General features: G+C 45.9%; 1 protein-coding gene and 1 long non-coding RNA gene across 2 annotated transcripts; one reads left to right on the forward strand and one right to left on the reverse strand.

Moving 5' to 3' along the window:
• Positions 1 to 40: 40 nt before the first annotated feature.
• Positions 41 to 14,974, forward strand: E2F4 (E2F transcription factor 4). The gene is made up of 11 exons (XM_081872412.1): positions 41 to 281; positions 3,501 to 3,610; positions 4,673 to 4,834; positions 5,227 to 5,270; positions 6,064 to 6,125; positions 6,683 to 6,971; positions 9,726 to 9,917; positions 10,872 to 10,919; positions 11,598 to 11,642; positions 12,643 to 13,848; positions 13,944 to 14,974. The coding sequence occupies exons 1-10, from the start codon at positions 153 to 155 to the stop codon at positions 12,756 to 12,758; spliced, it is 1,197 nt and encodes a 398-aa protein (XP_081728538.1). The 5' UTR covers positions 41 to 152; the 3' UTR covers positions 12,759 to 13,848; positions 13,944 to 14,974.
• Positions 13,491 to 13,988, reverse strand: LOC309347689. The gene is made up of 2 exons (XR_014159016.1): positions 13,860 to 13,988; positions 13,491 to 13,780 (listed from the first exon to the last, which is right to left on the reverse strand). It is a non-coding gene; the product is annotated as an uncharacterized lncRNA (long non-coding RNA).
• Positions 14,975 to 15,813: the final 839 nt, after the last annotated feature.

A 15,813-nucleotide genomic window follows, 5' to 3' on the forward strand; every position in this document is an offset into this window, starting at 1 on the left:
CTCTCTCCCAAGATGGAGCCTTCCCTCCTCCTCCCTCCTCCCGTCGTGCCCTGCGGCGGCCGGAAGCGGCAGAGGGGTCAGCGCGCGGGGGCCGTACCGGAGACCCGGGAGCTGCACCGGCCTCGGCGGCGGAGGGCCTGAGCCGGACGTGGATGGCGGAGTCCGCGGCGCAGGCACCGGGGGGCGCCCCGAGCCGGCACGAGAAGAGCCTGGGGCTGCTCACGACCAAGTTCGTGTCTCTGCTGCAGGAGGCCAAGGACGGCGTGCTCGACCTCAAGCTGGTGAGGAGGAGGAGGAGGAGGAGGAGAGAGCGGGGAAAACGGGGTGGCCGGGGGGGGGGTCCTGCTGGCTCCCATCAGGGCAAGAAGCACTCCTGCTGGGCAGACTTAGGGCTTCTTGGATCTACTTTGTTCCCCCTCCTCCCCCAAAAATCCCCCCTTCACCAGCCAGAGGGAGCTGAACACACACACACACGTGTGTCACTCAGCTAGTAAGAACAAGGTGCCAGGATCTGGGATGGGTTCCCTTGTACCACAACGGTATTGATATCACAACCCTTTTACGCTTAGATTAGCTTTCTTCATTTCAACAACAGCCCCATTAGTGATCCTTTTTTGGGGGGGGGTTGTGTTGCTGCTATGAAAACAGTTAAGAAACCCTTGCCAGTAGATCCCAATTGCTTTCTGCCCACCCGATGGTATAGACAAGGGAAAGGAGGCAGCGTGGAGTGGCGGTGGCAGGATTTGCCTCTTGGGGCCGGATCGGGCTTACGGAAAGTAAGAATCGGGCCCTATTAGGTATCTGTTCCGACCACCTCCTTTTGTCTGGAGCTTTGGTCTGTTGCTGTGTGTCCACATTTGGGATCTCTTGACTCCGTTCCATCTTCCCATGCAGGGTTGGATGTGTGTGTGTGTTAGGAAAAATCCCAGTTAATAGATCCTGCCTTGAATTGGGTTTTTCTCTCTCTCTGTCCTCAGACCAAATGAGCAAACTTTGGGAGCCAACTGCTTCCCCACCTGTTTGCTAGCTCTTCCTCTGACCTCCCTCACCTCATATCAAGGAAGCATGACCGTTAAAGTGCAGCATCCGCCAAAAGGGGAGATAATGCTGAGTTGCATGTTGGGTATGGACTGCAGGAGTGCATGAAGGGATCTCTGCGGGTGGGGGTGTTACACTGAGCTGGTTGCATATGTATAACTTAGTCGCAGGTGTGATCAGTCTGTTGCCAGTGCAGAACTCCAGCAGTTGCAGGAGCTTCTGCTTTACCGCAACAGTGGCTTCTGTGTGAAAGGGACTGCAGGTGTTCGCAACCTTGCCTGAAGTGCTTAACCTTAACTGAAATCTGCTTTTGGTTCCACTGCAGTGCAGGCAGATGGGGAAGCAGGCAGACGCCTCTGCAGTTCAAAACGGTTTAGGACCAAACACTGGAAATCTAGAGTAGAAAAAGTGGGCAGGAAGAAGCTTTTAATGCTATGAACCACCAACTGTTTAAACAACAACAAAAAAGCATTAGTATAGTGTTACTGAATCCAGATGTGGCTTCTTATGTGAACTAGGCCAGTAAGCTGCATGGCCATCTAAGGGCCTTTGGTTTGGAAGGGAACAGCAGTGGGAAGGAGCCCTGCTGGAGCCCTGTCTAAGGTGATTGATGATGGCTTTGACAGCATAGGTCTGTGTATCTTTGCACCAAAGCAAACCCCCCTCTGTTCAGGTGGTGCTTACTCCTACGGAAGTGCAAGGAGGGTTGCAGCTTGAGACTTTTCATCAAGGCAGCTCTTGTATTTTGCTAACTCCAGAGGAGCAGACATAAGAAGCTGCCTTGTTCCCCCTAGCTCAATATTATCTAAACTTTAAATTACTGGCAAAAGCTTGCCAGGGTTTAAGATCGGAGGGTTGCATACAGTTTAGCGCCACTCAGAGTAGATCCATTGAAATTAATGGGCATTATTAATATAGGTCCATTAATTTCAGTGGGTCTACTCTGAGTAGAACTTGTGTACAATCCAGGGTCCTTCCTATCCCTACTTAGAGATGCTAAGGATTCTTTTTCATGCAGGGTCTGTTAGCAGCAGCATATGTCCATGGGCACTTTATGTATGTTCTTATGTAGTAGTCATACTGTTCTTGTGAATGACAAAGTTACACTTACATATTTAACAAACATGAACTGTGCTGCATGTTGCTGACCATAGCTCAGTGGTAGAGCACATGTTTTGTGTGCAGAAGGTTCAGAGTTCAATCGCTGGCATTTGAAGATTAAAATAAAATCTAACGGCAGGTAATGTGAGCTGCTGCCAATGAGAGCAGACAATACCACGTTACGTGGACACATAGCGTAAGCTGCTCTTACACAACTCCCTTTGATCCATTTGTGCTCCCAGCATTGTGTGACTGAAAGACATCTGAATATTTTTATATCTGGGTGAAGTTACGAGTCCTCTTAATTTCTCTAGAACCTGCTTTCTAATAGTAAGCGCTCTAATCTACCTACCTTTTCACCTTTACCTTGAGAAAAGGGCATCTTGGTATCTACAAAATCTACAAAATCTTTGTTAACACATCAGGGATTTGTTAACACATTGCATTTTATGCAACCATGATATGGGGGATTTTGATTTTCCCCCTCTATTGCATCTTACTGCTGGATATGCTTCCAGGCATTACCTGTTTCTGCATGCTAGACATTTGGTGAAGCTGAGGATCCAGAAAAGTCACAGAATACAACCCAGCTGCCCTGCAGCGATACTGCCTAAAGAGGATATAGAGAGTTTGGTTCTTACACTGGGTACTGATAATCCACATCACTGTTCATTGATGTTCTGAACAGTGGATATATAATAGTAATAGTAATAAATAGGAAATCATCTTTTATATGTTATAGATTTTGGGATTGCAATATTATCATCATGATGATTATGATATTACATTATCCTGTTCTTCCTGCAGGGAGCCCAAGACAATTTACATATTTCCCTCTCCTGTCTCCCATTCACAATAACTTGGCTAGATAAGATTAGGCTGAGAGAGTGACTGCTCCAAGCAAGGCTTTATGGCTGAGTGCAGATTTGGATTCCTCACCCAGTTCTCTAGCCACTACACCATGTTGTCTCTGTGTGTGGCAGTGTAGCAGAGAAAGCAATGCCACACAGGTACACTTTTCTGCCATGAAAGGTAGGATTTGTGCCCTCATCTGCCATGACATCAGGCCGTCTTTGGGGCCACTTGGAAGGAACCCCAGGATGGCAGATGGGTTGCAGCTTCTCTTGCTGAACTTCTGTTTTGTTTATAAACTAACCCCCTGAAATGGAACATGTGGGAGGCAAAGAGATTTAATTGATGGTTCCTCTCCCAAACCCAAGACACTGAGTCCAGGCCTGTTCCTATGTATAACTGACAAAGTGGCTGGAGGTGTTTTTTTGTTTTGTCAGCTTCCTGCTGTTCTCTGAGTGGCTCAGGCATTCGTGAGCAGGGCATGATAATGTTTTGGGTTTCCTACACAGGCAGCAGATACCTTGGCAGTGCGGCAGAAGCGGCGCATTTATGACATCACAAATGTCCTTGAGGGCATAGGGCTGATTGAGAAGAAGTCCAAGAACAGTATACAGTGGAAGTAAGTGCTCGTGAATTGGAGCAAGGATTGGTGATCCTGAAACTAGGCTCTGTTCTCAGTGATGCATGGGGGGCAGTTGCATTTGAGGAGTGTGGCACAGTCATAGCTTGCATTTGAGTAGTTGACTGTGTCCTGAGTGCAGCATTTAAGGCAGTTTTGAGTAAGCTTCACCAATGGTCATGCTGTACTCCTGTTTGCTGAGTGGTCACAAATAGTAGGGAAATAGCTTATGAAATTGAGCTGTAAGGGGAGTTGCAGGTACCCACAACATTGGGATTTAGGTGCCTGCTTAAACTCATCTCTTTGCATTTGCTTTTCCTAAGCAGTGATCCAGTTATGTTTGATGTATTAAGCAGATATACTAATTTGGGATGTATTTTATAATTGTTTTACGAATATAAATTTATTTTATGCTGTTTGCCGCCATGATATTTTCCCCTTGATGTTGGCAGTATAGCATTTATAGGTTCAAACTTATAAAAAATGTACCTCACCTAAAACCTAATGACATGATATACTATTTGGGAGTAAAAACATGACTGAAGTTTGGAGGAACTCTCTTCCGAGGGAACTGTGTTGGTGGAAGGAGATCTTTGAATATTTTATTATTATTATTTATTGCATTTATAGCCCACCTTTTTCTCCAAGGAGCTCAAGATGGTCACAAGGTTTCTCCCCATTCTTCATTTAATCCCCACAACAACCCTGTGAAGTTGGTTAGGCTAAGAGGCAGTGACTAGCCCCAGGTCACACAGTGAGATTCATGGCCCGGTGGCAATTTGAACCCTGGTCTCCCAGATCCTAGTCCTGCACACTAACCACTGCACCATACTGGATAGAGACATAATATCTAAAGGGCTGTCAATTCCTCTCTGGAAGGTTTGAGCTTGGAAACAAAGGGGAGGAATAGTTTGTGCTCAGCGTGACTGAGCAATCCTGTGGGTTTGGGGAGGTATTTTGCAGTTGCAATGGCAGTGCCTCTGATAGCTCATGCCCTCTAGGGAAGCTCTGCAAGAAGTGGCCTCTCTCATTTTTCTTGCTTCCAATTCTCGTTCCCTCCAGAGGAGTAGGTCCTGGCTGCAACACTCGTGAAATTGCCCACAAGCTGATAGAGCTGAAGGCAGAGATTGAGGACCTGGAGCAGCGGGAGCGGGAACTGGAGCAGCAAAAGATGTGGGTGCAGCAAAGCATCAAAAATGTGACGGACGATGTACAAAACAGCCGATATCCTTCTGAGTGCACCGTAGTCCTTTTTCCTTCTTCCCCCTTTCAAACTAACAAACTACAGTTCCCAGGATTCTTTGGGGGAAAGCCATAACTATTCATTGTTATTTGGAACTACTTTATAATACAGGTGGGTGGGTGGAGCTTAAAAAGTGTTAAGTAAATGTATTGGATCCCAAATGTCCTCCTCTGCTGCTGCTTTTGTAGAGATGCACCCAGTAGGTGGGGCACATAGGACACATTCTGACCAGCGTGTTCTGCAGCACCGACTGATAACTAGATCTGTTGTTCACTTGTTTCTTCCAATTCCCTTAAACATCTTGAAGTGTTCTTTTGTCCAATGATCTCGTTGTTTCTGGATGCATCTGGTTTTCCCCCTTAACTTCAGGAACGTTAGCCTATGTGACTGATGAGGACCTCTGCAAATGCTTTCCAGGTGAGGATGTGGTGTATCCTAGCTAGATTCCCCTCCTGTATGCCATACCTTTTCCTTGGTGCTCTCCAGGTGTTATTAGGCTACAACTCCGATCATCTCTGATCATTGACTATGCTGGTGGGTGGGGGAGCTCAGCAACGTTGGGGACCCCACTCCTTGCTCTAGGAACAAATGAACTGAGCTGGGCAAGAGTTCCAGAGTTTAGAGCCTGTTTTTCTTAGAAATCAGGCAAACCTTCACAGCTCTCAGAAAGTGCAGTAGCCCTTGTCTTACTACCCAGGCTGGATTCCCCTCATGTATACTCTGTTTTGCCATCACCTTGCTTTAGTCACTTAGGTCTACTAGCATTAGCCAGATAAATATTGTGAATGAAATGGCCTTTTGCTCTGAAAAAATACAAGCAGCCTTAAAAAAAAAACAATACACAAATGCTCACACTGCCCTTCTGTATCTGAGAACTGTACGCAAGTCTGGGAGATGTCCTTTTTTCCTGCCAATGTTACTGGCCGTGTTACAGGTTTGCAGACCAGGTAAAGCATGGATGGGGAAGTGTTGTCCCTGCTGATGTGGCTGAACTATGACTTCCATCAACCCTGGCCATTGGCCAACCTTGTGAAGCTGATGGGAGTTGGCATCTAGCCACATCTGGAGGGCCACAGGTCTCCCATCTCTTGAGGGAAGAGGTGAAAAAGGAGGAAAGAGAAAGAGTGCACGTCTGGGCTTGCAACGGCTTGCTGCTCCATTCCTCACCTAGATCAGATTAGTAAATGCTGCGTTTGCTCTCTTGTTCCAGGTGACACACTGCTAGCCATCCGAGCCCCATCGGGTACTCAGTTAGAGGTTCCTGTCCCTGAGGTAGGTGGCACGTGGGTAACAAAGGAATGGTCCCTGGTTGCAAAGAGGCTATGGTGGAAGCCTTATATGAGGGATCGCTAGCCTTTGGCCCTCTTGGTGTTGTTGGGCTCCTGTTGGTGCCACCATAGCTCATGTTCTGCCTGCAGGAGGTCCCAGGTTTAATCCCGAGCACTTCCAGTTAAAATGTGGTCGGGCAGGAAAAAACCTGTGGCTGAAACCTCAAGGAACTGGTGACCCTTGGAACACTCAGCAGCATCTCGCATTGCAGGTTGATGCTGGCTGCAAGTTGTCAAGGAGCTTTCATTTCGCATTTTCTTGCACAACAACATTCATCTGGCACAAAACATTTTGCCAGTGGAACAAGTATCCCGCTAAGATTGTTGAGATTCCTGCGTTGCAGGGGGTTAAACTAGATGCCCCCAGAGTCCTCTCCACCTACAGTTCTATGATTCTAAGTAACTTAACACTATATTGGATACAGTCCTTTACACACATAGATGCATCACTGCGCTGGCTTGGGTGCCTTACCTTGCAGCAATCTCTCTCCCTTTCTTTAGGGCTTAAATGGTCAGAAGAAATACCAGATCCACCTGAAAAGTACAAGCGGTCCAATTGATGTCCTGCTTGTAAATAAAGACGCCTGGAGCTCTCCTCCAGTGGTACTACCTGTCCCTCCCCCGGAAGACCTCATTCAGTGTCAGCCGGTCACACTCTCTAAGGCACAGAGACCACCTGTTGCCCACTTCCAAGAAGCATCTCTTCCCAGTGGTACCCACCCTTCTGCGCCTGTTCCCAACAGCACACAGGACCAGGTCTCTGCTGTGCAGAAAGCAGCCAACGCCACAGGTGAGTCGCAGAGGAGCTTTCCCTTCCTGTAACCTCTCTCGAATATGACACTGAAGTCGAGTCACTTGGCCTTGCTGTCAGCCTCTTCCAGATGAAAGGCGTTGGCAGGCTTCGCTAGAGGCCTGCCTTCTTCAGCAGTCACCTGAGAACTTTCGAACCTGGCCTAGGCAAGGTTAGGAAGCCTCCAACATCACTGTCCCTTTTCAAAACTGCACCCAAACTGGACTGGGGATCCTGTAGCCCTCCAGATATTGTCAGGCTGCAGCTCTCATCTTCCCTAACCATGGGCCACACTGGTTGGTGCTGATGGGAGCTGGAGTTCAGCAACATTTGGAGGGCCACAGGTTCCCCCCACATGCTGTGAAGCCTTCCTATTTCATCAAACCTTAAGGGAGAATTTAAATTTTCCGAGTTTTTTCCATCGTATGTGTAGCCTCCTTGTGATTTTATAATTGTTTGGCTTTTTGTTTATTTGCTTTAGTGTAAATTAGTTTGAATTCTTGGAAAGTAGTATAGCCAGGCAGCTGTAAAGTACTTGGGTCTCAAACTGGAATAATATATTTACAGTGGACTGTACCAGCTTTTCCCATCATGTTTAAAAATTATAGTTGTATATAAATTATCTGACATAATTTTCAGTACATACAATTATTGTAAGCCAATAACACATACGTTCCTTTTTTCTAGTTCTGAAACAGCACATTCTTTCATATATGTAGTTACTGTATTTCTTATCCCAAATTAAGATACGGAAAGCACATAACATCCATTCATTGTAATCATCACTAGTCTTAATGTATTTATTTCTTTAAACACATTATTAAATAGGCCACCATCAAAGTGGTATACACTGAGAATGAAACACAGAAATGCAAGCTCAAAGAACAGTAAAATCAATTCAGCAAACTCAAACAATAAAACTTTCCATACAGGCTCTTAAAAACAACAGTGCTATTTTATCAAATATAAAATTGATCTTCCATTAACGTCTGGCTTACACCTTGGGGTAAGATTTCCTTTTAAAAAGCCCGTATTCAGTAGGCGACTAATCATCCTCATGTGAGGTGCCTGGCTCGTAATTGATTCAGGAGAACTGGATCTACAACACTTCTTATACATTCAGAAACCCAATCAAGTATTGACAGCTGTTTTCTCTACTGTTCCATTGTTGGGAGAGAGAGAAAACCAGTCCTTCCCCCCAACACACTCCCAAGTTTCCCTTCTACACATCCATCCTTCCTTAAACTTGATATTGTGCGTGTACTAACATATTCCATGTATCAGTGATGGGGAACCTGTGACCCTCCAAAAGAGAAATTGTTGGACACAGCCACAGCCAGCATGCCCGATAGTACTACAAAAACATCTGAAAGGCCACAGGTTCCCCATATATGGCTTACATACCAATTTAACAATCTGCCTACTGCAAGTGCATCAGAAAAGGGCAAGTTTTTTCTGTGGCAGGTCTGCCTGAGACAAATATTTGCTTTGCATTGTGCATTTGTTTGTGTGTATGTGTGTTCTCTCTCTTTTTTCTCTCGAGGATTAAATTGCGGTCTACCACTCCTCACTCCTGGAATGTGTGTTGAATTGTTAAGGCAGTGGCTTGGTTTTTTTGTCTAAAATTCTAACCTCAAACCTACCTTTGATAACTGTTTACAGGTTGACTCTTTGGGAAAGCTGTATCTTCCCAGTTGTTAGGTTTTAATAAAAAGTATAGCTGGGTTTTTTTGTTTTTTAAAGTTGCGTAATAGGTTGTTATTGTGGTAAGAATTTACTTCTACACCACCTTGCTCTCAGGCGAGGGTAAATAAAACACAGAACCAAGGAAATAATTTGAGGCTAGCGCCCAATTAGGAACCCAGCATTTATTGTAGCAATAAGACAGAGCTCAACTTAAGTGGTTGTTCTAGCTGAACCACTAGTTAAGAAGTCGCCTGCCACTAAGAGAGTTAGAACAAGGGTTTTATACTCACAGGACACAAAAGAGTCATAAAACATCTAAACGTTCTTAAAACATCAACATCCTTCTACATACATCAGGAAAAGTTACAGGTCATGAGAAGCAAAACACGCGTGGCTTAATCTTGATCCCCACAATCAGCTTGGGGTGCCCCAAGAGTGCCCAGGCCATATGGTCTCAAATGTAGCATTTCTATCACTGTTCCCGTGGCAAGCAGCCCTTCATCAGGTTGTTGACATTCCTTCCTTTATCTCACTTTCCTTGGGGAAGCTTCAAGGATAGCTGATTTTATACTCTGGTCCTAACTCATGATAGATTTAGAATAACATCCTGGAGGGCCATTTGTGCCACTTTCAGGGTCAGATAGAAAAGGAATGCAGCGTGGAAGTCATAAAATGCAAACACAGAGAATATTGGAATGTTTTAAAAATCTACACCCTGGGTCTCTAATTCTTACATCATTGTGATACTGTTCATGTTGGTTAAGTTGCATCTGGCCTGTGGTGCATCTGTCTGGAGAATGGCGGATAGCATAACAGAAAGCTTTTGGATATATGAAAATTCATCCCCTTCATGTGGGAAAAGGCATGTTGAGGAGAAAAGTTCTAATCAATGACCTATGAAGGCTAGTAACTTCTGTGGCGTATTTATAAGGCTTAGGGGATGCCTGTGGGCATTTAATGCAACACTGTACTGCCCTGGAGTTTGCTGGTTGAGTGTCATGTCCTATTCAGTGTGCAATCCATGAAATGTTGCAAAATTGTCGCCATCTATGTCTTACACCTTTGCAGATAGTGGCGTCTCAACGGCAGAATCGAGAAGCAGCGGGGAGCTGGACCCACTTGCCCCCTCGACAGCACCAGCCAGCCCACCTGCTGGGCTGGACACGCAGCCCCTCCAGTCCTCCGCCTTGCTGGACAGCAGCTCCATCCTGCCCAGTCCCTCCACCTCCTTTGAGCCAATCAAGCCAGACCCCACAGAAAGTGAGAATTCTTTGGTTGCTGCCTTTTGGGTTGGGAGTTCCTCTGTTCCCAAATGGGCATGGCACAGAGTCCCTCTTTTTCCAGAAACTGGAGCAGCTTTGTAATGGTTGCTATGGTTAAAAGTCTGCCATGGAGCAATGTTTGTGTGCATGTGGTTTGTTTTGGGTTTTTTTGAATAGCAAAGCATCTGCTTTGCCATGTGCAACAAGGGTGGAGAACTGGGTGTGGCCAGCAGGCCAGATTGACCCCACCTCCCCCTGTCACAGGCCACTTTTGCAAGGTGGGTGGAGCTCCTCGCCACAAGTCTGATGCCACAAGTCTCACTTTGGGGGCATGCAGTGCATATTAAAGAAAACCCCAACGTAATGCTGTATTGGAGCGGGCAATGAAATGGGATTTCTAAAATACTGGTAGGCAGGGTTGTGGGCAGGATATTTAGGTCAGTTTTTGTACTTTTTTCATGTCCATGGCTTCCTACAAGGAATCCTACGATCTTTAGTTGTGTGGGAATGAGTGTCTCCAGACATTACTAGCTACTCTCAGAACTACAGTTCCCATGATTCTTTGAGGCCCGGTTCACAGACAAGGCTCAACTGGAGCAGTTGCGAAAGGCAAATGGGAAGCATCAGCTTTTTGGCTGAAGCTAACTTTCAGTTGCTGCATCCAGCAAGGGCAAACCGTGGCTGGTTTAAAATATTGTTTGTTTAAATGAGCAAAGCTAAAGCCCTAGCTTCTGATCCTGGCTTGTACTGTACAAATAAAACCATAGCTTAAATTAACCATTGTTCCAAGGTTGGAAGTAGCAACATATTCTGGATAAGTAAGATCTGGTGCTTCTGAGCACCTCATGTGAACAGAGGCTACCAAACAGGGGAGAGCACCCTGTACAGGTTACCGCACTTTGGACATTATTGGAGCAGCATGGAAACCACTGCCGTCTCTTCTGTTTTTCAGTACCGGAACTTCCCAAAGAGCTTTCGGAGATGTTTGATCCAACAAGAGGTGTGTTGCTTCAGCAGAACTATATTTGTTTCACTTTTCTGGGGCAACGTGAGGGACCTTTGAACCTTCTTGATCTCACATTTTCTCCCATGTTTTCAGAGGCCCTTACTATACTCTGTTTGGAGAAAGCAAATATCATGGCAGAGTGGCCCTCTGCTGGATACATGTGAAATAACAGCTAGCTCAGGGATGCTCATGCTGTGGTGGTGACACTGCCCTTGCTGTGAAACTAGGGTGCCTGTAGCTATTGCTTTGTCTTGTACAGTATTACTTGGTGCATTGCAAGCTGGCATCTGTTAATAAGCAGTTCCTTTAGGCCTCATTGATCTGTTTGGGTCATCTGGAATGTAACACTTCTCCCTGGGCGTCCAACACTTACCCCAAAAATAATGGGAATTGTAGATCTGTAGGAGTGAACTACAGTTCCCAGGATTCTTTGGGGGAAAGTCATGTGTTGACTGTATTATAAATACACAGTTGGGGTGTGCAACTGACTGCTTCTGTTTACAGTTAACATCCAGGTAGTTAACATCCATCAAAGCCAAAGCTGGCTTCTTTATCATGAGAGTGTATTCTAAACTGACATACCTGAGCCTTTGTTTGAAATGATACAGAATATTCTATTGTACAATCCCAAAGCAGAGTGTGTGGTTGTAATGCAACTCTTTCTTCACACAGAATGCATGAATTCTGAGCTGCTCGAAGAACTAATGTCATCTGATGGTAAGGATTAAGCCTTTTGCTATTTCCCAGTTTTGGGGTGGAGATGGGTTTGGGTAAGGCTAGAAAGTTAGGGTATAGGAAATTGAGTTGGTCCAGTTGAACTGTAAGCAAATGGTAAAGCTCAGCTGAACTGTAATCAACTGAGTAGGTTAATGCACACTGGTCTCAAACTAACACAGGTGTGGGTCTGTTTACAAGCAGGACATCATTTGGACCCCTTGTACTCCTGATGTTGCTGAATTACAACTCCCATCATCACTGGCCATCTGCCATGCTTACTGGGGCCGATGGGAGTTGTAGTACAACAACATCTAGAAGGCCAAAGGTTCTCCATATCTGGACTAACTGGTTAGGATCCACAAGCTAAGTGGTTAGGATCCACAAGAAGTGACCTAAAGTTGCACGTCTTATTTTTGTTTTAACTGTCCCTTCCACCCACCACAAAACATAAAGCATATGTTTATCTTTGCTGCCCCCTTTTTGAAAAACAACATACATGTTGGTTCTGTAGTAGTTTAATTGCCATGGCTGTTCATCCCCCAAAATCCAGGGGTTTGTAGATGGGTGAAGATACTAAGCACTTCGTGTTGTGGGTCCTTAACCCCACCAGTTCCTCTTCTTTCCCCACCCTGCAGCTACACTTCCTCAGAGAGAAGGAGTAAATGTGACATTGGTATATCTGCAGTTTATTTGTGTGCCCTAAAAGAGGCATAGAAGAGCAAAGGAGCTTATAGGTTCTAAAGTTAAAGCAGGGTACCGTGTTTGAAGGTTGGGTTTAATGGTGAGTCCTGAGGGTCAAGCTACAAGTTGACATGGGCAATCTGCTCCTTGGGTCTTCTAAGGTCTTCTACTTTTGGTAAAGCATGCAGGGCAGGGAGGCATGTGGGTCGGGTGTTGCAGCATGTGGGAGGGCCCTTGCCCTGGTTTTTGTTGCCAAAGGGCCAGCATACAGGCACAGTGAGCCAGACACAGCCTGACTGTACTCCTTTCCCTTCAACAGTATTTGCTCCTTTACTCCGTCTCTCCCCGCCTCCTGGTGACCACGACTACATCTACAACCTGGATGAGAGCGAAGGAGTGTGTGACCTTTTCGATGTGCCTATCCTCAACCTCTGACTCCTGGCATATGGATGGACTTTAGGATACGTGTTTTTTTAAAAAACAAACAAACCAGTCTTTGGAAAAACCTGGTGTTTTTTTGGATTCCTTTTCTGCTCTAGTGCTTGAGTGACACACTTGGCTGCTCTGGTCTTGACTGAAGATCAACAGGGATGGACTTGTGGACCAAGCAGCAGCAGCAGGAGCAGCAGCTCCCTTTCCTGGCTTCTTTTCTTCCTTTCCTATGTTGCACAAGGCAGTCCCCTGGTTTCCCTCTTGCTCCATTTTTGGCTGTCCTTTCACTAGATCTGAGGCCTCCTTCCCAGCAGCCTGCGGTCAATTCTTCCGGAACAGCAGAAGAGCTTCCTTGGGTCTGCAAGCCTGGCTTGGCTCCCCTACACTCCTGGTGGCACTTTCTGGAGAAAATAGGGCTGAACAACAGGGGCATGGAAGGCTCGTGCTGTCTTGTCTTTATAGCTTGTCTCTATGTATTTCAGAGGTGCTCATTTCCTGTTCTTTCTCTGGCAACTACACACTTGACACAAGGAACGAGGGGGAGAGGGGGAAGCGACGCCTCGTCAACCCTGCCTTGGATCCATTTTATGTATGGAAGGTGCTCAGAAGCTTCTTCCCGAGTTTCAGCCGCTTCTGTTTCACTTTGAGAGCACGACGATCACTCAGTCTTGCAAGCCGAAACATGTCCAGTTCTTCTCCTTTAGCCGTGTAGAGGTGCCAGTTTTGCACAGTCACTTTTCCTCCAAAGAGTCCGGATGGAGAAACAAATTGCCCCCTCCCCAACAGCCAAGTTGTTTAGGGATGGGGAAGCTTGGCTGGGATTGCCTGCAATGCAAGGCCCTGAGCTCGACAGTGAGAGCCCAAGATGGAGGGGCTTGGATTGAGGAAAGGGGCCAAGTCTGGGTGATTTATTTCAATATCCTCCGTCAATGCTGAAGGTGGGCTTTTTTGAGTGCATTCGAGCTACTGCATTTTCCCCTTTCCAAATTGCTGGTTTCATTTGGATGCCCGTCCGTGCAGCTTACCTTCTCTCCCAGAGTCTGTATGCGACACATCTTCCCCACCTTCCAGCACTGAGTATTGCTCACCTCCCGTGCAGCTTACCTTCTCTCCCAGAGTCTGTATGCGACACATCTTCCCCACCTTCCAGCACTGAGTATTGCTCACCTCCCCACCTGCACCCGTGAGGATCTGGGTTGGTGAACCTCCTCCTATGACTCCTTTGCACTTCTCAACCTCTTTCCTGTAACCGCAGTGTTGCTCTCCAGTCTGCAGTTGTGCTTTTACCAGATGCCAGCCCCTAAATCACGCTCCCTGGCCCATAACCTTTGCACAGTTCTCGGCCGCAGGCACTGAATATGAAGGTGGTGCTGCCTTGCACCCTAACCTTAAAAACTGCTGCTTGGGTGAAGAGTTTGATTTCAGTGGGATTTAGACCTGCAGCCCTAAGCACACTCACCACTAAGCCGCCCATATTAAATCAGGGAATGTTTGTGTTGTCATGTGGTAGCTTTTGGCCAGCAAGAGCTAGTTTAAGCTGGCTGCCCTGTCCTGCTTCCTAAGAGTGGCCACAAGGGTGTAAGTGGTGCAGCCGATACTTCCCTCCGTATGGAATATACAGCCCTACAATTCCTTGGCATCCTTTCCAGAGTGGGAACTTGTTAATACTCTGCTTCCAGATGCTTAGTGTTTAGAGAAGCCTCTGGTGTCCTGTTTAGCAGGGATGGGCAACGTGGTGTCCTCCAGATGTTGTACTCCAACTCCCATCAGCCCCAGCCCACATGGTCAGGGAACTTTGCGAGTTCTAGTCTAGCCACACCTGGAGGGCTACCCATGTGCTTAGGCACTTGTGAGGACACCTTCCTGGCCTGCATGTCTCTGTTTCCAGAGCAGTTCCTGCATTGCACAGATGCTCTAGGAAGCCCAGAGGTGTGTCGCATTTCTTCCTCCCCAATAGACTCACAGGCTTCTTGGTGTCTTTCGGAGGGATCTGTTTAGCAGCTGAACCGTCACTTCCCTTTGCTATAAATTTCTTGCCTTCTCTTTAGATGACGTCCTGGAAAAGATACCTAAATAAAATGTACAATGGGAAGGGGGGGTGGAAATGAACTTTGATTCATATATAAAGATTATTTTTATACTTTTTGCAGCAAGAGACTTGCCTGTAATATTTGTACAGTTTTTGTTTTTTTTGAGTGAATAAACAAAACCTTTCCAAAGCTGTTTGCTGTCAGCATGTTGGAACAAGCCATTTCATGTCCTCTGCAGCCTGGCTGATGCTGTGTATTGCAAGGCAGAGTTTAAAGAGATTCTAATGCTAAAGAAGGATTTCCATTGCACGGAGCGTCTGGAAAAGAAGCAACAACTGCCTCTTTTGGTTTCTTTTTCAAATAGTCTCATCCAGTCTCAAATTAGGCAATAAATCAGGTGCAGCTAATATTTGCCCCTCCAGATGTTGGTTTGCACCTCCCATCAACCCTGGTCATCAGCCATGCTCTGTGGAGCTCATGAGAGGTGAAGCCCATTAGCATCTGAGGGCACCATGTTGGCTCTGGTTGCATCTGTCAGTCTAGGCAGTCAAACTGCTGGAAGGTTGCAGTGCCTTCTGTGGCTGTAGAGACTGATGCAGGAGGGGCAGATGAAGGCCGGCCTCTGCTTGTGCTGCTGCTGCAGATGCACGGTGGCGTTTCTTTTTTTATATATATAAGATATTTATTGAAATTTTCAAAAATAATACATTGTAAAACAAAACGAAAAAAGACAACAAAAATACCAAAAATACAAAAATAAAAACAACTAAAAAAAGAAAAAACACATAAAATTTCCATTTACTTATTTTCTTTTAACTTATTTTCCCGACCTCCTCATACCTCCCTTTCTTATATTCCAATTCAGATCGTTTGTTCAACAAATCCTCACCACTAAATTTTTTTTTTCTTATTTCAAAACCTTATTTTCCATATTTCTTAAGCATTACAGCTGGAAACCACTTAATTTCTGTCCAACATCATACTAACATTCATTGATTTTACAATATTTCTGCAAATAGTCTTTACAC

This window comes from Podarcis erhardii (assembly GCF_964252035.2).
Source record: "Podarcis erhardii genome assembly, chromosome: 7".
NCBI classification, from domain to species: Eukaryota; Metazoa; Chordata; class Lepidosauria; order Squamata; family Lacertidae; genus Podarcis; species Podarcis erhardii.